General features: G+C 36.6%; 1 protein-coding gene across 2 annotated transcripts in view; it reads left to right on the top strand.

Moving 5' to 3' along the window:
* Positions 1–2,584: 2,584 nt before the first annotated feature.
* hbs1l (HBS1-like translational GTPase) overlaps positions 2,585–24,454 on the top strand; it is a 43,632-nt gene continuing 21,762 nt past the window's right edge. Inside the window, exons 1-5 of one of the 2 annotated variants that reach the window (XM_056448826.1) lie at positions 2,585–2,745; positions 3,245–3,310; positions 3,674–3,814; positions 8,864–9,070; positions 23,142–23,250. In XM_056448826.1, coding sequence (XP_056304801.1) covers positions 2,703–2,745; positions 3,245–3,310; positions 3,674–3,814; positions 8,864–9,070; positions 23,142–23,250 — 566 coding nt within the window. In that variant the 5' untranslated portion in view covers positions 2,585–2,702. Of the gene's footprint in view, positions 2,746–3,244; positions 3,311–3,673; positions 3,815–8,863; positions 9,071–9,752; positions 11,878–23,141; positions 23,251–24,454 lie in introns of those variants that run through there. The other variant, XM_056448827.1, reaches the window with a different exon arrangement.

Consider the following 24,454-nt stretch of genomic DNA (forward strand, 5'->3'; position numbering starts at 1 on the left):
GAAGAATGTCACAGTTGACCAATCAGAAAATTAGCAAATTACAACTGAAATATAGATGAAATACAGCATTATAGAAGACTTGCTCAAGTGGAAAGTCCCTATGACGTAATTGTTGTTCAGTATTAGTTGTTCAAACTAATTTTAATGAATAATTGAACTGGACTACAACTCTTTTAACCCTGTTGCCTCAAATAGTGTTTGAGTAAACATCAATTGCACAAGGAGAATCACTCAATGCAGATGCATGTGTGCAGCAATGTAAAAGTGCACAGTTTTCCATTGCATCATAGTTGTGACCTCAAAATATTTGTGAGTCAGTCTGGAAACAAATACCACACAGAGACATGCATTGATGTGTGAGACAGAGACTGACCTCTGTTTAAGGCCTAATTAATATAATGAATATTATATCTATTTTTCCTGGCATGATACTGCCACCGACACAAACTGTGGGTAACACATTTTAGAAAGTGGCATGAATGAAACATCCCCCGCCGCACACATACCACACTGAAGGTGAATCATGGGTCAATCAAATGTTTATTTTTATCTGGATGCTATCTTATAATTATATTATAAGAAATGTTAAATTACATCAAACATAGTGGCTTGGTGCATTGGTTTGATTTTTCTGCTGCGAAAATGATGCCCCATTGGGGATATAGGCTCAGGGGTTGGGTTAGTGGTGAACCATCCTGTTTATGTTGTTTGTTTGTTTCTTAAAAACTATGTTTTGTCACAGAAATCTCCAAATTTCTATGATGTCCAAATTAATTCACTGCTGCATTGTGAAATAGTTTTCCTTTGAGACTTGCTTTTTTGCACATGGAAAGAACCCTCTCATGTAATGCTCAAGTGTTTTCATCATCACAATATGAAACTATTTGGTATTGTGATTTTGCTTCATGCATGCATTTCATGAAATCTGTTTAAAATCTGTTTAGAAGTTTGAAAGTTTTTTATATCACAATTGAGAGAAAAAGATCAAAACTCACTCACAATTGGGTTTATATATCACAATTCTGATCCTTTTTTTTCTAGAAAAAAAAGTTATGAAGGTTATTTGGAAATTTTTATTTATACATCAGAATTGTGATGTTTCACAACTGTGATTTTAGACTTCTCGTAATTCTAACTTCTTGTAAATTTGACTTTTTTTTAGGAGTGCAATTTTAAATTACAACAGTTGTTTTCCTTCTAAAAGTTGTGCTTTCATATGAATCTGATAGTACAAAATCACTATCTTTTAAAATAATGATATAAAGTTACTTTTTCTGCACATGGAAAGAACCCCTCCCACCCATGTCATCACAACCCACTCTGTAGACTTGATATATCTGGGTCACTCAAAGAAAGCATGAAGCAATGAAGCATCTGTATGTCTGTAGTGCTGAATGTGTTTGTTTTAAGTTAAATTTAGACATGTCAAAGTTAAATGTCATGCAGATGTGAATGAATTTAGCACAAACAGTATCAGATTAGTGACTGTGGTGATTCTAGCTAGCTGTATGCTGTAAAAACAAAATAACTACATTCATTACCTTGGTATTCCTAACATGTACATAATCTAACTAATGCAGCATTTACCAAAATTCTTCTGAAGTTTCCTGCAGCAGCCCAGATTGAAAGTGTCATTCAGAAAATGTGATTGGGGAACTAACTTCATTTTTCTCCATAACTTTAGGTCATCGTAAAGTATTAAAACTGAAAGATCAAGATCCTAAAAATCTGATAAAGCAGAGAGGAGGTGAGAGATTGAAGGTGGTTTCCAGAAGTAGGTTTTGCAGCTGTAGAGTCTTGTATTCCAAAGAGGAGATAAATCTTACAGGGGATTTTTATTCTCCACTTGGGCAGATGGAGGTCAAAAGACCAATTAAACACATCACAATATATGTACAGTGTTTATACCTGTAGTTGGAAAACCCTTTGTCAGTGGTTCCCCAACTGTCATGCAACTGCTACTTGTCATAAATGTACTTTTTTTTTGCATCATGTCATATGTTGTTATGTCATAGTTGTTGATAATATTCACGATATTTTAATTATTTTCTTTCAAAACTTTCTTCCCAGAAAACAATTGTGTTTAATAGACATCTAAATAGACAGCTTGGCTAAAACAAGACTAAGCTTGGGCTGTCAGTGAAAATCTAATAGACATCTAAGAATAGCCAAATAGACAGATTGAACAGACTTTTTATAAGTGTGGTCATTCATTTCTGTTTATTTGAAAGTTTTGCTTCTTCTTAGACGTCCATTAGATTTTCACTTACAGCCCAAATTTAGCCTTATTTTAGCCAAGATGACTATGTTTAGACGTCTATTAGACATCTTTTAAAAACAAAAAGGCTTGCTGGGTTTCTTCTTTACAAAACGGGCTGTTAGCTATTTTTTCTCATTTGCTCCGCCTAAATTCTAGATAATAAATTGCATTTAGGTAAAATTTAGATACTAAAACGTTTAATAATGAATGTGTATTAAAATCTAACGTTATTTTGGATTGTTATAGCGGCTTTTTAGAACTCTACATTTGTTTTTTGTTTTTCTGTCGTCCCAGTGTTTTCTTACTGCGCATGCGTGTCACTCCTGTAATGGCCGTCAAACATGGCGGCTGTGGAGTAAGACGCATGTCTAAACTTTACACTGACAATTAATTTCCAGCCTCGCGTACTTTGTTTACGTGAAAGAAAGCCGTCGAACAAAAAATGTCCCGCCACAGGAATGTCCGAGGTTATAACTACGACGAAGGTATCGACGGCAAATGTTATATGTCTTCGCTTTTCTGTAAATGGGCCTGTGTGTTTGCTAGTTAGCTGGTTTATTTATACATAGATCATCGCTGCAGATCATGATAGACTGCTGTCGTATCACTATTTCAGATGGTAACAGCTGCTCTGTTCACCTGGCAACATGCTTTTGCGTTTAAACGATAAATAATAGTATTTATTGATAATAAATATGGACAGTAGTTCATTACCATCTTGCATTTGTATTTGAGTATTATTTGGTTATCACAGATCAGATGCCCAGCTAATATGAAACAAAAGTAACAGCTGGTTTGTTTTTCTTGTTAAGATTCATGCTATTTGTGCCCAGAATAAGCGTTTTTGACTTGCTTTTTTGTTAGTAAGTGCTTTTGTATTGATTCAGATGGTTAGGCTGACTAAGCAAAGCTTTTTTGGCCATATCAATGCACTTGTGTTTGTTGACGCAATGGGAATTTTGTCTGTTTTTCTCACTTTCATAGACTTTGAAGATGATGACATGTATGGACAGTCAGTGGAAGATGACTATTGCATATCTCCAGCCACTGGTTTGTGTTTTCATTAAAGTTGCTTGTGGAAAAAAGGACTAATACCTTATTAGGCCATTCATATAACTCAAAAATGCATTTTTTTTTTGCATTTTTATTAGATATTTGCACTTTTATTAGATATTTATTTCTTTTAAATGATACCTTTTGTATAATTTTGAGCAAATATGCTATATTACAATGCTAAAATATTTGGTCCTAACCCGGACACCTATAACATTTGATTGGCTTATGTGACCCAGAGCAAGCCATTTGCAATGTCTTTAAAAATCTCACATTCTTTTACTTGTCGAATTCCAAACTATGTAAATATTGAGGTTAGTATTGTCTGTTATTGAGATGTTTTATATTATTTTTCTGTAGCCGCACAGTTTATCTACTCCCGTCAAGACTCGAGGCAAGCTCGGCATGTAGAGACTGTGGAAGAGGCGGAGTATGAAGAGGAAGAAGAGGAGATGCCAACCTCTCCCACCATGACAAGCACACTAGACTCACTACAACAAGGTACATGGTGAAGGTGAAGACATTAAATGGAGAGTTTACCTATAAATGAACATTCGCTATTAACTATCTCATCCTCAGGTCATCCAAGATGTAGGTAGTATTTAAATTGTATAGAACTTTATGAAAAATGTAAACTATGAATCTGGGTGAATGGAAGTCTAAACAAACAAAAAAAATTATTCACCACATTATTATCTTTTATCTGCAGCCTCACAAGCAGTAACAAGCAGGTTCATGACAGTATTTTGCTGTGCGATATTGAAGAAAATAATTTGATACAAACATATTTTTTGTATTATTTCTAGGAAAAGAAAACCACTACAACTTCTGAAAGTGAACAGCCATGATTTACTGTTGCATAAAACCAAATAGAAATTTTAACAATGTAAACAAACCAATATATATAAAAGAAGTAGGCCTTTCACTATCAGCTTGTAAAGTGTGAGGCATGCAAAACAGCTTCCGGGTCCAAGTGCTATATCGAACTGTATAGGGAGACTCGTCATGGTAGTAATAAACATTTACAAAGCGATGTAATACTTTAGAAAATTTTCAAAAGCTCTTTATATAAATATATCCATCCATGCCTAATATCCGATGGCCAGAAAGTGATTAATTTTTTATAAATTGTTAAAACATTAACATTAAAACAAATTTTCTCAATTCAAATGAGTAGCGGCTTTGATCCGGAAACAGTATTTCATACGTCACTGATACGTCACGACTTGACAAGCAGATAATCAATATATCGACTTATCACACAACACATGGATATGACCTTTTTTTGCAGCCTAAGCAGTAAACAGACGCGGATGAAGCGCGGGTAATTTACATGTCAAGTCAATGCAAAGATGCGATTAGACTTCCTGTGGTGCAAATTGGGCATTTTGTGCATTTCACACACTTCAGACTGCAAAAATGGAACAGACCGAAAAGAGAGCAGCTTATGCCGTTGGACGTGACCAAATTGAAAGACATTAATTGTGTTTTACATGTATGGTTGGTATTATGATGTTCGTGAAATCGATAAACGATTTAGTTAAACTTTTTCCATGCAATTAATGAGAGAAGACCCTTCCTTGCCATTGAGGAGTTTTGCGGCAATCCGTGTTTTAGGTGTATTACGGTAGGGGAAGCCCTAACGCATGTCCTATGTGTGAAGTACATGATGTCAGATGCTCCAGGGAGTGAAATCTGAGAGAGAGAGAGAAAGTAAGTTTGTGGATAAAAATAAAAGTTATACAACCTTCCTTTGGCTTTATCCCTACTGTTTTAAATCTTGTCTTGTAGAGCTGTGAACCTACACTGGTCTCATGGTTCGGTTACGATTATTATGCCATCGATTCGGTTCAATTCGATATCCCGGTGCATCACAGTTCATTGACAATGCTTTCCATACACAGTTTTATAGTTTCTTCACAGCAGCAATTCTTGGATTAAAATGAATAAATATATTTATATACTATTTGTAATACATTTTTTCCTTTAATACAAACAGTCAGATATATAAACTGTACCTTTAAACAACACCAGCGTTTAGAGCAAATAAACAAATATAAATATACCGCTCGCTTCTGATCCTTGTCTACCAAGTTCTCTTACACCCCTTTGATTGGTCACACGCTCAACAGAAAGGGCTGTGATTGGCTCTTGCGCGTTGCGCTCTTCACAGATGAGTGAACCTGATAACTTGCAGTGGCAATCACAGCTGATCCATGATAGACACAGTGGAGAACACTCTGCAGCCACGCTCTCATGTCTGCATCCAGAAGTATCGGTGTAACAGCTGAGAGGAGAGGAAAAGTCAGGCTAACAGGTCAAATGGGCCACAGTGAGAGAGAGAAACGGAGTTTACTTTCATTCTTTCAATCGCAGTGAAATAGGGGCTTCTGCTGTAAATGTCAGTGAAAGACTGTTCAGCAAACACACAGTGAAATTGTGTAGTTTCTGTGTTTTTTAAGTAGTTGGAGCATTGCAAATACTCACGCTCACCTCCCTTGCCATACGGCAACATGGCGCAAAAGAGATAAATTACGTCATTACATAATAACCGGTTAAGATTATTATTGAACCGATACCGAATTGTCCGCGCATGCATCGCGGTGCACCCAAGAAACAATTAATTTTGACACCCCTGTTGTTTTGACAAAAGACCAAAATAAAGAAGCTTTCTTTTTATCATTTGTGTCATTGTGTCAGATTACACACCTAACATAGTAGGCTACCTAGTATTTTAAATAATATATAGTCCGCAAATTTCTGGGAATTACCACCACAAAATCATTTTTATCGCACAAAAAAAATCATGAAAAATTAGGGAGTCTGTATATTATCATTCTTGTATTATATAATGAGTAGCGTAAAATGATCTTAAATGACAATTATATCGTTTATCGCAATATATTTTGATGCAATATGTCATACAACAAAAAATGGATGCCGAGACAGGCCTAAAAATAAGTATCACCACAAATTTGCTCCACTGATTTAGTTTTTTAATCAACCTGAAAGAATTAAGAACAACCAAGACAATAAAAACATCTCAGACAGATTGAAATGACTTCTTTGCTGTCTTATTGTTTTCCTAAAATGGTATAAATGCTTGGTCATATTTTAGCATTCATACAACAGCCATTACACATTTTTGCACAGGAAAACCAGCATGTCCGCTCTGCTTGTTTTCCGAGATGCGCATTAACATGTAACTGCATTGTGTGATCTGTTGAAAAGTCTTTCAGAGGGTGTGCTACTGGCAGACACACCAAGATAATTTTTTAAAATGAATCACAAACCATCACGATATGCACATTTGCAATATTTTGATCATTTTTATATATTGCGCATTCCTAATAATCTATATCAGATCATGGTTGTGAATAGTCAGTCCTCTGATGCACACACAAACATAATCTTTCTCGTTTGTATGGCATCATCCAGGATATATATTTGAAGGTGATGTTATTGTTAGTAACATTCAGTTGTTTCATTTTGCTGTATGAGATTACAGAGAATTGTCAAAATCACTAGGTGTTAATTTCGTTTTTCCTGTCTGTTTCTCTCACTCTCGGAAGGATGTTAACTGTTGACGTGAATTATATGAATCCCTAACCACATTTTCAGCTAAAAATCTTTTAACTTCTTTTGAAGAAAAGTCACCTATATCTTGGATGACATATGAGCATATAAATAACAGCAATTTTTCATGTTTCCCTGAATTACCCCTACATTGAAAAAAAAAAAGATTCAAAGATGATTAGTTAGATTTACTAACGTTTTTTAAGGTAAGTGTTTGCAAACAGCTTATTTGGGACAAATTAAGTTGAACATTACTAAATTTAAATTACTACATTTACCAAATTGTTTGATTAAATTCAGCCAAAATAAATTGTTTGCAACAGCTTTTTTTAATGTACAAGAGGATTTTAGAGGAGTGACAGGCTATAAAGTTATACTTGTAAACAGGGCTTGACATTAACTTTTTTGATCAGCAGCCACTGTGGCTAGTTTTTCGTTGTTGGGAAAATATATTTAAATTATGTGCTATGTCCACATGCCTCCCTACTTTTTAGGGTTCAACACTAAGGATTTACCATTTTTTTCCACTGGCCACACTAAACTAGTTATTTCCTTGCCACAAATTTAAAAAAATGTGTGAAATTAAGCTAAATATAGCTGTATACATACATTTTTTATTCTACAAAAATATTCGAAAAAAACAATTGACAATGGACTAAAAAAACAATTAACAAAAATATTCTCATTTATCTAAAACTATACACAGTAGTTTGTCCAGGCTAAAGGTCCCAGATCATCAGGTAACTTTAGATAAATGGAGAGTCAATCTCCTATTAAAACAATGTTATTGTAAAGGATGGTAATTAAACCATATTAACAAAAATAACTGCAAGCAAAAGAAAGCCAGTGAAAAACATTCTGTGCACGATAAGGATGATCACGTACACACTGTTAATGTTAGGTAAAAGCGGCAACCACTGTTGCTTACAAAAAAATCTGGAGATCTCTTCAAAGCAGCAGGACTGTGGGTGCATGAGCACTGCATTTTTCCAATCTATTTCAAATAGAAATGACCGCACTAGTTGCGTTTCCAGGCACAGTTGTGTTGCACAAGAAATCGGGAGCTTTTAAGCACTCGCACACTTCACATCAGCTATGCTTCGCTCACAACGTCACTGAGCGAAGATCGCCTGTGTCTCACTATGCGCATGATCATCCTCTCATTCGGTCTTCAACTGCTTTTTGTTTGCTCGCGTAAAAAGTTATCAATCGTGTTGCTTCTTGGTTTTAAGATCACATTTGTTGCATATTGACAAACAATCTTAAACTCACATTCTAATCTTTAGGGACGAGGCAGCTCTGGCAATTTAAAAATTATTTTCAACCAGCCAAAGTGGCTAGTGGGAGTGTTTGCCTAACACGCCACAGCTGAAATCTACCCGCACTTGGCGGGCTGGCGCGTGTTAATGTCAAGCCCTGCTTGTAAAGGTACATTAAATACGAAATTTTTATACGTTAAAAAATAAATTTTTCCTCATGTTGTGTAAGTTGTATTGACACACTGCCTCCGAAAATTTAATTAGTCATTAAAAAAAAATTCTAATCGGGTTTAATTTAATTTAATTTTTTCTCGCTTTTTTCATCTGAAAAAGCGATTGAAGAGGTGTTTTGACAGTTCAGAGCCACTGTACAAGCGAAAAGCTAAATACAGAATACTGTCATATGAGCTACAGATAACTTTATGAGAGACGGTGCATAAAATAAAGACAGAATGTGGCGGACAGTTGAGAACCCCTATATGCTGGATTCAGTGACTGGTGCACCTCTGCCCTGCTGCTGCTAACTTCAGACTTTGGAAAATGTAGTTTCTCAATAGGACTTTTTTTAGCTCAAACAATACTGACAGCAGTATTCGTACTAATATCATTGTTCGTGTAGTCCTCAATATTTGTCCAAAATCCTGAATCAGTTGAGATGAATGCTAACATAATCCACTGGGATTAGTTGTCTTTAATTTATATTTTGTGACAACAGGCCGGTTGTATTCCTGTTTGGATCAGATGAGGACTGTACTGGGAGACTCAATTCCAGACTCCACATTGACTCAGGCAGCTCTGAAATATGACTGTGATCCTCACCGAGCCCTTGATTTCATTCTGAGCGAGAACACCAATACACAAGCCCCTCCTGCCAGAACCAACCCACAGCCGGAGCCTAACACCACAGCTGCACCACAGAAAGGTACACACACACACACACACACACACACACACACACACACACACACACACACACCCTTCCTTTTAAATCTAGCACACATCACCAAAAGAAAAAACCCTACACACCCAAAAGCCATTAGCTATTCTGAACACATCTGTGTCACTTTCACATAAAAATCTGTTCTCTTGCGTATATTTAATCCAAAATGAAAATGAAAGTCACTTCAAGATGACCACATGTTGAAAGAAGAAAAAAACAAACAAAGTTGGCATTATGTCTCAGGGGAATATGGCAAACTCCAGGGTTTTTCCAAAACTGGGGTTTTTAGTTATAGAATAGGTTTAGCTAAAAATAAATAGATACTAAAACATGAACAATTATAAAAGTTCTACTACTACTAATATATTAATTTATATCGCTGTATTTGTTAAAATAAATTGTGACTTCAAAGAAGAAAAATTTTCTTTACATATTTAAATCTATTTATAGAAATAAAACTAAATAAGATACAAATGTATCCCTAGCCTTTCTCCCTTTTGAATATTTTTGTGTGTGTTTGACTTACTAGTCCTTAATTTCCAGTTTATAACGTATTGCCTTTTTTCTTGCTCTCTCTGTGGTCTCTGCTAACCAATGAACTTTGAACGCCCTCCTCATCATCTTGGTTGCACTCTCTGATTACGATTGGCCCTCGCAAGGTAAGGAGCCTTATTTCCTCTCTCACACAACAGTAATAAGACTATATCCAGTGCATGTTCATGCAAACCCCCAAAACAAAACCAATCATACAACCTCAGCGATCTGTTAGCAGAGCCCGAGCCAAACATGACCAAACCTAATGCTCTAAATCCTCCCCCTGGATTTGGAAGCTTGGCAAAAGACCATTTAAAAGTAGTTTCAAGTCATAATTTGGGCAATGGGCAGTCAACTACTGGACAGAGTTCACTAGCTCATCTAATAGCTCAGCATGAACACAAGCATTCAACTGTTCCTCCTCTAGTTCCCTCCACTGGTCTTTCAACAGATTGCACAATTCCCCTTACAACAAGTCCTTTTGGCTCTTTTAATGGTCCTTCTGCCCCACTTTCTACACTTCTATCTCAGGGTCCCAATGTCCCACCTTTGTCTGTTGGCTCTGGGACTCTCTCTTTGGGACCCTCTCACCCACCTTCCTCATGTCTGCTTACCTGCTCTCTCAGTAATCTAGCACTGCAGGATTCCCAGCGGACCGCGCCTCTTCCTGTGTCCTTAGGAAGTTTGAGCTCTGTCATGCAAGGTAGTGGACTGCTGGGAGTACCAGGGCAGGGAACGAGCTCTGCAAGCCTTTCATTGGCTGAACTGATTCAGGAGCATCAGGACAGCAGTCCCAAACTATATGACAGTTTGCCAGGACTCAACATAAGCACAAACAGTTTCCATGTAACTGACACGCAGAACAATACGCACTCTCAGAAACCTGCCTCAAATACTCCTCCTAGGTTATCAGATGCTCCATCTTTGTCTGACCTCATGTCCCAACATCAGGCGTCACTTGTGCCACAACTTCCAGCATTAAAGTATGAAAATGGGTCTATTAACGAATTGAAAAAGCCAGCTGTACCTAAACCTCATCCACTAAATTTGAATCGGAGCATTGATCTTAGCACGCTGATGTCCAAAACATCTCCCATCAGCCGTTCTCCAGCTCTTTTGAATTTTACAGAAGAAACGGCTAGTCTGAAAAAGCGTGTGTTTGCTAAACCATCAATCTTTGCATTGGCGATGTGCGTGCCTGTGAGATGCAGTAAGAGTCAGCGGGGTAGAGTTACACACAGCGCTTTCTTATACAGCAGGCAGATGGAGAGAGTGAAAGAACGAGTGCAGTGTGCACCTCTCCATCACATCACTCCATTTTCTTTCAACACACCCTCTCCGGATGACATCGTCAAAGCCAATCAGAGAAAAGCTTTTACTCGAGACTGACCTTTTATTATTTTCTTCAGGACATTTTATCCGTCTCTCAGACTTTTCATGCGTCACTTATGATAATAAATCCAAAAAGAGCTGAGCTGTATCTAGAGGCTGACAGACTGAACAATCAGTAACAGTGTTATATGAACACGTTTAATAGATTATGAACATTGGCATATAAGCATTAATCACAGGTCAGGTTTTTGTGCATATGTGCAGTGTAATTATACAAAGCACTTCGACTGCCGATTTATTTTACTACTCATTTGTTCTTTATACTTTTGTATTGTTTGTTTTTTTTAAATATTTATTTACAGCTAATCATTACACTGGAAATTTTAACACTTTTTTTTTTTGTCCAACATATCACCTCAAACCTCAGCAAATTTGTATTATGTTAAAAGCCTTTGGTATTTTTAATCTTGACTTAAATGATTTCAAACTTTTTAAACAATAGTTCATTTAACTAAACATATATTTTTGTACTTGATAGTGTAGATTTTGATGAATTATTGATGAGGTTTTAGAGTCTGTCGACATAATGGAAAGAAAATGCACAGTAGGAGCACGCAGAGTGCTAAAGGGGGAAAAAAACAGCAGATTCTCTCTACAGCTGTGTTGCTGCCATTTGATATGAGGTACGGCGCTGGTTTACCGCAAACACAGAACGAGGGAAGACATATTGGGTTTGGGGGGACACCTGGAGTTTTTTCTATTATGTTTTTGACACTGTAAAAGTGCATTTTAGTTATTATAATCAGTATTTCGTACCCATTTTTTGTGCAGTTTTAAATTGTTTTATAGCACTGATGTACATATATAGACCTAAAGCTTTGTATAAATATTCTGAAATAAAGATTTCCCCATTTCATTTTTGATACTGATGTTGAGGAGTGTGTGAGTATGTGGGGGTGGAGGGGAACTTGTTGTTTGCTCACCTTAAAGGGTGTGTTAGCTTGTGGTGTTTATCACTTATGTGTGCGTCTGCGTGTGTACGCACACATGCATATGCAAAACAGAGTCTCTTTGTGGCCACATGAAGGTGTTAACACACCCAGATCATATTGGAAGAGATTGTTTTACAGATGCTTTGCTTTCATATGTGGTAGACCAGCCACCTTGGGAGAGGATGCACACATGCACAGATCTGAAGATGGCCTTAACACACATACATAAACGCAAACTGTGTACAGTTAAATTGGCCTTATTTTATAATTTTACACTGACCTGGTCTTTAAAACTATTGAATTCTGATATTAAAAAGAGTGTATGAGTTGGATTGTTATTTAATTGGATTTCATTAAGCCTAAATAAACTAGAAAATTAATTCAAGAAATAAGAAGTTCAGAACCTAGTTCAATACAAAGTTCAAATGTTCACAGACTTTCTTAATTTAAATGCACAAACTTATTAATAATAATAGCAATGATAAAGCACTGTTATTTTACACACAAACTATTTAACAAACTACTTTCAAAGTTTTAAAGAGTATTAGAGATTAAGGATATGTTTTGCAAGGCAACAATTTACTTTAACTGAAATGTGTTTCCTTTTCAGTTTGTGTAAAGATGACAACATTGTCAAAATAGTTTATATGCACCCAGATCCATGAAAAATGACCAAAAATGCTGTATTATGCATGTCGGGCCAGTAGTTCATGTCACTTTGTAATGAAACTGATAGTAAGGGGTATAGGGTCGAGCGGGGACGAAAGTACTATTTTTAGATAATGGTAGATAATGTTTTAGACAGAAATATATTTTCACTGTGGTTACTAACTCATAAATGGTCTGTCAATATTGGGTGGTATTTTGAACAAATTATTAACAACTTCAAAATAATTTTACTTTAAACATGTCAGTAGGGACAAAAGTAACACATTTGCTAGATTTACTGGCTAAATCTTGTTTATTTTAAATGTATCTGACTGTGTCCTTGCTAAGATATTTTGTTCTTTATTTTTGCCAAAAAAAATATTAAACCGCATTTTCATTTTATATTGTACTTCCATCAAATGTTTGAAAAGCAATCCGACAATGCAAAATGTTAAAATTTTTTACAATTTGTTGAATGTTTATTCTTATTGGCAATATGCATTCATTTTATAAAACATCAAAATGAAAGCACTGCAAACTCCAACGTAAAAGTGAAAGATATAGTATGCTATTAGCAGTGGGACATAAATAAGTGTTGCATTCGTCCCCACAGGAATTATAATTTTTTTGAGCATTATGTTTATTGGATTTTTCCAAGTTAAACACATAGCACAGCAAGGTGCAGAATAATCTAAATAGATCTTTCATCCCCGCACATACTGCCCTATACATGCCCCAAACCTCCAACCTGTACTGCCACAAATAAACCATGAATAAATCTAAACAAGAAAACATAGTCATGTTCTAAGCATTCTGTCCTGTTATACCCAAGTAAGAAATGAAGCTGCCCCAGTATTTGACAGACAAATCTTGCCACTTTTGCTAACGAAACTCCATTTTTTCCAAAGGCATATGAGATGACACTTCTTTAATTCACATGGAAGTAAAAGGTGGTTTAGAACCCTTCCATCTCAGAATTTCACATTTTATGGCTGCTAGTAGGGCTAGTCTGACAAATCTCAGGTTAATGCTTTGTTGATCAAGTAGTGTAGTATCTTCTAAGAGGGTAAGTCTAGGCTCTGTAGGCACATTAGTACCTACAACTGGCAATAACCTCTAAGACCTCTTCCAATATTCTTTAGTTAGGGCAAACAACCGCATATGTAGAGTTCCTCTATCTGCTTTACATCTAGGACGGTGCTCTAAGTAGGAGCTTTTGTTAAAAGAGTGCAATCTAACTGGAGTATAGTAAACTGTGTCACATTAAATAGGATAAGTTCATGATTTACTTTTAAACTGAAAAACTCAGAGATTGCAAACTTAAGGATGTGCTATTGCACTAAATAACCTGTAGATTGATCATTACTGTGATGCATGAAAAGAGAAGCATAGTTAGTAATAAGGAAAAGAGTACAGCTACAATAATTTACTTTCTGCACTTAAAAATTTAAATTCGAACCATACTGCGGGACACAGTGCCAAAATCAGCTGATATTTGACAGCTCCATCAAGGGTTCCTTGCTGAATGTAAAGCAAATGTTGTCAGGGCTTCGAGAAAATCGCTTTGTTAGTTTCGTTCCTGCTCTTCCGTACTTGATAATGTTTGTCAAGTAATTGTGTGAGATGTCACAGTTTTCACAAAATTACATTTTGAGCTTTTGAACTTGAGACAATAAGGACATTTATTTTAAAAACGTATTTTTTAAAAACTCAAATGCTTAGTTTTCTGGCTCACTGTTGGTTTTATATGTTGTTGTGCAAATTAATGGCTTATTGCAAATATTTTTATTGAAATCATTTTAATTGAATATTTTAATTGAAATCATGAAAAATAAAAATGATCACCATTTTCTCACCCTTCACTTGTTCCAATCCATTAGGAGTTTCTTTTTTTCTGTTGTACACATTATTCGGAAGAAAGCTGTAAACCTTTAACCATTGACTTCTCTACTCGGAAACACAAATACTATGGAAGTCAATGGTTGCTGGTTTTCAGCTTTCTTCAAATATTTTCTTTCGTGCTCAACAAAAGAAAGGAACCACTCGAGGGTGAGTAAATAGTGAGAATTTTAATTTTGGGTCAACTATCTCTTTAAACATAACATCTTCAATCGTCATACTCAACCCTCGTGTTCAGAAATCTTCCTCCAGATATTATCGTCTAAAGTTTCTAAGGTGTATTTTTACATTGTTGAAGAAATCAACTTGAAAATACCTTACACTTACTTTAAAGGAAAGACCTGTGCCATCTCCACTGACAAGAATATTTTGTTTATAGGCAACCCATTATTATGCTTACCAAAAGCATAGAAATTCCAAGGGAAACACTTTGAATGTCTTGGCAGCAAAGTTTTGCACATGCAAACATCCACTGTTTTCTTCAGAAAATGCAAAAGTCTTGTTTTACTGTTAGGATGCTTTGAGTACACACACTTAGTATCTGTCTTTCTCACATCTGTTCTTGTTAACTCTATGTTTGCCGAGGCAAGCGTGGGTGAAGTCCTGTTTTTGAAAAGCACGGTGCACCTTTCACACTTTGTTTTTTGGTGTGAATTCTTCCTCTTTGCCATCCGACCACCTCGAGTCATCCATCCCTTTTTTTCCCCTCTCTTCTCTTTGCTGCCTTATTTTTGCCGCCCACACAGGAAAGAGTGACTGGTTTACAGCTGGCCTTGATACTACTCGTTTTCTTCTTTTTTGCACTTTGTGGCTTTTGCAGAAATGGTGATATGTCATTGTGCCTGTACTGCGAGACGTGCAGCACTACATAGATTGGTCAGAGCAAGAAAGAGAAAGGTTATTGACCCTATTCAACAGCACCAATAGCTGGTTTTCTTCTTTTTTTTGTCTGGCTGTTTCTCATTTTTTGCTCTCCTCTGAATACTCAGTAGTGCTTGAATATTATTTTAACTAGTTAGACTAAAGCACTGGCTGAATTTATAGTAGTCTGTGTGCTTTTAATTACAGTTTATTTGTCTGATTATGTTTTTAATGCTAAATGAAGCATCAAGTTATGGAAAGGATCAAGCAATTAACCCCGAAGAATAAAACCTTGGGCATTTACGTTGTTCTGAACCACTTGTGCTATGGAGATGAATGTTACCTTAAATGTTGTGGCTTGTTGCAGATTAAATGTAGTGTTACTTGTCCGAATGATCAGGCTTGCGGTTTTCTTCACCTTACGATTGTTAAAATGGATGATTCCGTATTATAGATTCTCAGAGTCAGGACAAAGGTTATGAATCACAAAGTGATGGCTGGATTTTATCTGCTAAAAAAAATGATTGTGTATTTATACAAATTAATGGGTTCGATTTTAAACACCGTAGCAAAATATCAAGCTAAATTCTTGCAACAAGGCTCAAAGCTGTCACTGAGTTTTAGTCTGCACTAATGGGACCCAGTGAGGGGCTTTTGTTTCATTGTTTAATGCTTAAAATATCTGATGGGATGTTCAGTTCAGTTCAATCCAATCCAATGGTGGTCTAATCCAATTCAATGATTTGGGTTGAGCTATGCTAAACTGGAAAGTTCTCCAGCCAGACCTGGAGATCGGCTGAATTTATTATAAAATGGTAAAATGTATGTGACTTGTAAAATGAGTGCATTTCCCGCCAAAGTGGCGCCTTTCTTTAATTTAGCAAAGTTGGTATATGAGAAAATGAAACTGAAAGTAGTAAAAACAAGCAGAGAATTCGAGACAACACAGACTGGTAGCTCTTTTAATATTGTTACGCTACCAGATGATTTCAAGACATAAGTATATTTCTAACCAAATGAGCTGCTTGAAGAAATTGATTAGTTGAAAACGGAGAGCAAACCTGCTAAACTATTTCAATATATGCAACGCCCAGTTTCAAATTTCTCTTTAAATAATCAATAAAGAGGGTTTACATCTAGTGTTACCTGCATTTTGGCCATTTGCTGTAACACAACTTGATTTGAGGCCAAAATCTTGAGTTTCGATAACGCTAGCTCTTGGTAGTAGTTTTTTTTTTTTCATTTTGGATTACCCACGTATCTACAATTGCTAAAATTAAAATAATAATAAAATCTACCATGCTAAAAATGGAAATGTTTTTCCACATAAATTGTGTAGGAGCGAACAACCTAACATAAAAACATAACACAGATGAAAAAAAAAATGCAATAAAGTTAATTACGACCACTTATTCGGGAAGCTACAGCAGTTCCTTCATATAATACACCCACTAAAAGACACAAAATATCACTTTACAAATTGTATTGTACATAATTAACTGAATCATTTGCATATTCAATAATATTACTGAATTTATAGTAAAAAATAAATAAATATTTACACACATTCATGTTAGTGCACTGTTAACAATTTCCTGTAGAATCTACAGAAACTTACTGGCTGCAGTTCGCCAGTAACTTGCTATAAATCAATTACAGCAAACCTACTGTATTTACATTTACAACAACATTTATCTGGCTGTGTGTTTATTTACAGTATTGTATAGCTTTACTGCAAAATATACTGTAATTGTCAGAATGCAACTTTAAAACACAGTAACATACTGTCCTACATTAAAATACAGTTCATATTACAGTTAAATACCATGTAATTTACAAGTCTCAAGCTCAATTCCTGGAGGGCTGCAGCTCTGCACAGTTTTGCTCCAACCCTAATCAAACGCAGCTGATCAAAATAATCAAGTTTTTCAAGACTATTAGAGACTATAAGGCAGGTGTGAGTGGGAGGTGGTTGAAGCTAAACTATGCTGAGCTGCGGCCCTCCAGGAATTGAGTTTGAGACCCTTGGCATAAATAAATAGATTAAATGATTGGCTTAGAAATCTGCAGGTTTCTGGGTGTACGGATTGCATTTGGGTCTAGATTTGTTGCAGTTGAAATAACTTATTTTCTTGCAGCATACTGTGTAAAACTGTTTGTGGGATGAGTAGTCTCATGTCCGAATTCATAGTATTTGAAAAACAATAGATAAGAAATGCGCGAATGGCCTACAGTTTTGACCTTGATTCTGAAGTGCATGTGGAATTAAGATCGCAACTGATGGATCCTTGGTAATATTTCCGAAAGATGACCATGCCTTAAAATAGTCCCCAGCTACGTAACTAGGCAACATCACTGCATAATATTTTTTCTTCTCCTGCAGCCATGGTACAGCAGCAAAGTTCTTTGATTATTACGGCAGAATGAGGGGGGGGGGGACATTACCTCATGGATCGTTGGTAATATTTCCGGAAGATGACCATGTCGCAGTTTAGCTAATTTAATTCACGCCTCCTAAAGTCACTTGCAATGTGCCTTTTCTGTTTGTAATGCATTAAAACATTGTTATCCAGCCGCAGCCGTGCTTCATTCTCGAAATGTAAAAGTTGTCTAAAGTGATGTATACAATCTATATAGTACACTTTGTGCAGGGATACAATCAGCCAGCGTCATACCTCCATAGTAAAAAGCGACATTTTGTGTCTGCCGGTTTGTTTACTTGCAGTAGTTCCATTGACATTTTCCTGCACGTTAATTCTGGCCAATTGAAAAGCAGTTCAGGAAATCCATTCAATAACATTTGACCAATGAGTGATGTGGACTGTCACATGACTGCATTTTGGTTCTTTTAAACTGGTTTTGGTCCAAAGCAATCTGTTGTGAAAAGGACCCAAAATGGCAGAAAAAGGCTATAATGTATAATTTGTTGCTCTTGGTCTGGATCAAATGAACCGAACCACACATCTGAAAGCTACCTAAAGCAATCTCCGTGGTACGGAGTGAGAGCGCTTCTCTTCAAACTGAACAGTTGCAGCATCAATGACATAAGTGTGCTCAGGATCAGAAGGCAAAAAATGCAATGTGAGTGAGGGAAGGGGGACAATTGTGCCCGGGCACGGTTTACAACAACCGTGCCCAGTGTGAGTACACCATGAGAGTATAGTACCTAGCCATATTTACTGTTACATATTTTCTGTTGCTCTTATTATATGATGTAACTACAGAAGTGTCAAGCCTTAAATATTATCAAAACGGTTATTTATTTATTTTTTTTTAGAGGGAAATGCTAATGGTCTAATCCAATTCAATGATCTATGCTAAGCTAAGATAAAAGTGCTTTTGCCAGACCCGAAAATCAGCTGAATTGATTAAAAAATGGTACACTCAATTGTTTACCTTTAGGTGACTTGTAAAATGAGCCTTTTTTCCATAAAAAGGTGTAGTGTTCTTTTAAATATTACTTGTAATTAGTACTTGAAAGATATAGGCATTAAGAATGTTCCGCTCATGCCAACTTCTAGGCCTTTGTCAGCCCTTTGCCCTTCCCTTGTTTGTGAAAGAGGTTAAATGCGACCAGTGTGTGTTGCTTCTGAGAGCGTCTGTCATGCTGCTGTATTGTTTTCAGCAGGTGTGTACTGTATTTGCAAGGCCATATGTGAGAGAACCTGTAATCGTGCGTGAGATGTCACTGTCAATTGAGGATATCTGAATAGCAGTAGTGAGGTGAGTGTGTGGGGATTACCCATAGTTATGGGACAGCAGTGCTACACTCAACCCTATAAATGTAGCTGATAGTGGAAAAGAAGGGGATTGAAGATAAGCTGGAGAGAAGATAATGTAGGTTGTGAGTGTTTTGGAAAGACGACCGTTCCTCCTTTGGTTTTTACATACGTCTCTTGTGTTGTTTCCTTTCATTTACAGGACTTGTTACACTACTGCCCCCTACTGGAGCTAAAGCATATTCAGCACTTATATTGTTTTTAGTGTTTTAGTGTTGTATTTAATTTATATATTGATGTAATTTCATTTATTTATTTAAAAAAATATATATATATTTCCATTTTATTCGTTTGCTTTTGACTTTTTGAGGTTATTTTTTGCGCCAGGAACTCGTACACTTAAAAAATGATATTTTTTGTTTGTCAAACTACTTAAATTAAGCTGAAACAAATTTTTTTTGACTTTTTTGGGGGACAACTTAATTGTTTTATGTTCAATGCACTGTAAAAACTAATATAGTAAGTTAACTTAATTCGTTCTTGCTGTCGATTGTGTGGAACCCAGCATTTTTTTTTTACAGTGCAATGTGTTTTAAAAAGCCTGCGAGGGGTAGAAAGAGAGACACAGTGAGAGGAGTGTCTACAGTCACTGGTGGTGAGTAAAAGATTTTAGATAACCTGGTAGGATCATGTCTCACTGTTGTTTGAATTGGCCTGGATCCGTTTTTCTAGGAAGAGGGCATTTACATATCCTGAAGGGTGTGTGTGTGTGTCCCTGTCTTTTTTTTCTGCTACCTGCAGAGTATTTTTCTACCTGTTTTTATTGTCATCACAGTTGAGTAATGCTCTTTTGAACAACAGCCGACACAGAGTCAGAGTCAACAGTGCTTTATTGACATGATAGCTAACATTAGTCATTCTGCCAAGCATGAAACTAACATAAAAATTAAAGCTAATATAATACTGAAATGTACAAAAGAGATGGTGAATGCACAAATATACATATAGAGTATAAACTCTGTGAAGGGGAATACAGCAGGTGTAGGTTTAAAGGGTAAATGTGTATGTGCAAAATGTTAAAGTTAACAGTTTTTGATTCACACTCACCGACCTCTTTATTAGGTACACCTGTCCCTCTGCTCATTTACGCAAATTTCTCGGCCAATCACATGATAGCAACTCAATGCATTTAGGTGTGTAGACATGGTTAAGGCGATCTGGTGCAGTTCAAACTGAGCATCAGAATGGGGAAGAAAGGTGATGTAAGTGACTTTGAATGTGGCATGGTTGTTGTTAGTGCCAGACAGGTTGGTCTGAGTATTTCAGAAACTGCTGATCTACTGTGATTTTTCACACACAACCATCTCTAGCGTTTTCAGAAAATGGTCCGAAAAGAGAAAATATCCAGTGAGCGGCAGTTCTGTTGGTGCAAATGCCTTGTTGATGTCAGAGGAGAATGACCAGACTGGTTCCAGCTGATAGAAAGGCAACAATAACTCTAATAACCACTCGTTACAACCGAGGTATGCAGAAGAGCATCTCTGAACACACAACACGTCCAACCTTGAGGCAAATGGGCTACAGCAGCAGAAGAGCACACCGGGTGCCTCCTGTCAGCTAAGAACAAGAAAACTGGGGCAACAATTCGCACAGGCTCACCAAAATTGGACAATAGAAGATGGAAAAATGTTGTCTGGTCTGATGAGTCTCGATTTCTGCTGCAGCATTCATATGGTAGGATCAGAATTTTGGCGTCAACTTCATGAAAGCATGGATCCATCCTGCCTTGGATCAACAGTTCAGGCTAGTGGTGGTGCAATGTTGTGGGGGATATTTTCTTGGCTCACTTTAGGCCCATTAGTACCAATTGAGCATTGTGTCAACGCCACAGCCTACCTGAGTATTGTTACTGACCATGTCCATCCATTTATGACCACAGTGTACTCATCTTCTGATGGCTACTTCCAGCAGGATAACGCACCATGTCATAAAGCGCAAATCATCTCAGACTGGTTTCTTGAACATGATAATGAGTTCACTGTACTCAAATGGCCTCCATAGTCTCCAAATCTCAATCCAATTGAGCACAAAGGTGTGGTGGAACGGGAGATTCGCATCATGGATGTGCAGCCGACAAATCTACAGCAACTGCGTGACGCTATCATGTCAGTGTGGACCTAGAAGGAATATTTCCAGTACCTTGTTGAATTTATGCCACGAAGGATTAAGGCAGTTCTGAAGGCAAAAGGGGGTCCAACCCAGTACTAGTAAGGTGTACCTAATAAAGTGTATATCAACATAATAACCCCTACTTAAAAAAAAAAAACATATATATTTTTGTAATAATTTTTATAAAATTATATTTTTCTATAAAATACATTTTAATATTAGTTTTTTTTGTTGCTTTTTCTCATTTTAAATGAATATATTTTAATTTACAGCATTTTTAAAAAATGACATTTGGTCATAATAATACATTGAAAATTCCACCAAATAGCGATTTATTTGAATTATTTATTTATTAAAAAAGAAAAGAAGTTTAAAACATGGGTATTGTGTTGTCTAAAAATGATTATAAACATGTCTAAAAGTGTGGCATTTAATTCCCAAAAAGGGCAAATGTCTTGACCCTAATGTCTAAAAAAAATATATATTTTTTTGTTTCTTTTTTGTATGTCTTTGTAGTTTATGATAATGAGAATGTCTCTTTTTTTAGAACAGCAAAGAGCATGGTGAGGTGCTGATTGTGTTTTAAATGCATTTTCACAGTGAACACATGCCCTAAATTACAATATTATGTTTTAAATTCACTAAAAATCATCTTTAATTTACAGAACAATAGTTAGATTTCTGTTTAAACATATAACTATAAATCAGAAATGTCATTAAAGTGGGCTCTTACGTAACTTTATACGTATGAAATGTCTATCAGCAGTTTTTGCTAAATGTTGCTGTATTTATCTGGTAGTTTTTTCTTGGAAATCTACTTTATTTGTGCTATTGTAAGTTTGGCAGCATAGATCATTCTGCAGTCTGAGTCTGTAGAGATATGTTATGTGGGTGTGGTTTGTGTGTGAAGTGTTTCTGTGTGTGTTCAGATGGTAGATATTTTGTGGGTGTGGCTCAAAGTGTGTGTGCGCAAGCAGGTGAATCACTATCTACATTCCCCAGCACTTCCTGTCCCTTTAACAGGTGTCTATGTGTGTGCGTTTTATTGTCATCTTGAGCTGTGTGTGCTGAAAGGGTCTTTGCAATAAGGCCTTTCCAACTCTTACACGTCCAGGCACTTGTGCTGTGTTTATTTTTATATAATTATCAGTGGTGGTTTATATAACAATACATTCTCATGTTACAATATTGTAAAAACAAAAACATTTTCATGAGTCAGATGTCTTGCAAATGGCAATGTTTTTGTTTCCCCGTGCATGTTTCTTTTAAAATTAGGTTTAACGCAGATCTCCCTTTATCGACTCATCTTTTTGGTGCTGCATTATTTTTTACTCGTTAACCCTTAGTGTGCTGGAAGTGCACAGTCAGTGTGGGAGTGAGAATGACGTGCTGGAGTTAACCCTTTCCTGGCTTGAGCGTTCGCTGATCAGAACAAGATGACTGGCTGTGGCCGTTAACACTGAAACGGCTCTACTGCTATGACGAGACACGGTGCGCATGCTGCAGCCATTTACCTTACAGGGACAGAAAAATGCTTTCTCTCATCCTCATTTTCATTCCTCCCTTCCCCCTCTCTGGCTATCGATGGCCTGTTTTGGTGCAGCACGGAGGAGTTGACTCATGCTATTTTTTACTAAGATAGCGAGAAAACAGGACTCCGCGCAAGCTGACACACACATCTGCACATCTGAAAATGAGTAACCCTTTTTACTGTACCAAACAGGAAACTAGACTTTCATAAAATGTACACTGTAATGTTTTCCACACCTAAAGGCCTGTTTTGTATGAAATAAATTGTTTTTGCGAGCGTCTTTTAAATATGAAAGTTAAGCTAAACATCAGTTAAATATAATCTGAATTGCAAATTTTGTGTATGCATGTTGTTTTTTTATCGTCCAGCTAAAGTACGGGAGGCTCCAGAGAGTCGTGTTGAATCGGAGGTCGTCCCAAAGGTTGCCCGAATGACTGTGTCGGGGAAAAAGCAGACAATGGGCTTTGATGTGCGAAGGTAAGTCAATTGAGGTAACATGGAAGTGGTTTAAATCTTGGTACACATAACCCAAACATTGTAGGTTCAAACCTTACAAGGGGCGCTCAGTGAACTGTGACCTTTCAGCCTTGCACACAGCATTTAACCACAGCTCGCTCTACAGGGACTGTCCCTTTTAATGAGTGCACTGTAACTCACTGTCCTAATCAGATGCAATAAGTCACGTTATTTGTGATTCGTCAGTCCAGTTCAGACTGATTGCTGGTGACATTTGATAATAGGTAATGTTTTGGAACATTATAATATACAATAACCGGCCACTTTATTAGGTACACCTTAATAGTATCGTGTTGGACCCCCTTTTGCATTCAGAACTGCTTTAATCATTCGTTGCATAGATTCAACAAGGAACTGAAAATATTCCTCAGAGATTTTGATCCATATTGACATGATGGCATCATGCAGTTCCTGCAGATTTGTCAGCTGCACATCCATGATGCGAATTTCCCGTTCCACCACACCTTTGTGCTCAATTGGATTGAGATTTGGAGACTATGGAGGCCATTTGAGTACAGTGAACTCATTATCATGTTCAAGAAACCAGTCTGCATGGGTGCACTGGGGTCGTAAAGGGATGGACATGGTCAGAAACAATTCTCAGAGAGGCTGTGGTTTGAACTGCAGCAGTTTGTCTTGACCATGTTTCCATGCCTAAATCCATTGAGTTGCTGCCATGTGATTTGTTGATTGGAAATTTAAGCAGCAGGAAATTTTAAGCAGTGTTAAGCAGTTAGACAGGTGTTCCTAATAAAGTGGCCGGTGAGTTATATATTAAATTTATTATATATTAGTAATTGGATAAATTGACAAATAAATTAATTTCATGGTTGCATTGTTTCTTGTAGTACAATTGAGATTTGTTAACATGCTTTTTTGAAATCTTTATTTAAAACTATTTAAAGTGACCGTTCACTCAAAAATTTACTCCATCTTCATTTACTCCCCCAAACCAGTCTGATTGTTTTTCTTCTGAAGGGCATTTGAAAAATGTTGGTGATCAAACAGTTCACTATATTCATCAGCTTCCATAGTTATCATCAGCCACTCATATATGTACAAAGTGGAGGGTGAGCAAAAGATGACGCTGTTTTCATTTTGGGTGAACTCTTCCTTTAATTTATGTCTCTTTCAGTTACATTAATGGTGCTGAATTCAATCCAGT

This window comes from Danio aesculapii, chromosome 23 (assembly GCF_903798145.1).
Source record: "Danio aesculapii chromosome 23, fDanAes4.1, whole genome shotgun sequence".
Lineage (NCBI taxonomy): Eukaryota > Metazoa > Chordata > Actinopteri > Cypriniformes > Danionidae > Danio > Danio aesculapii.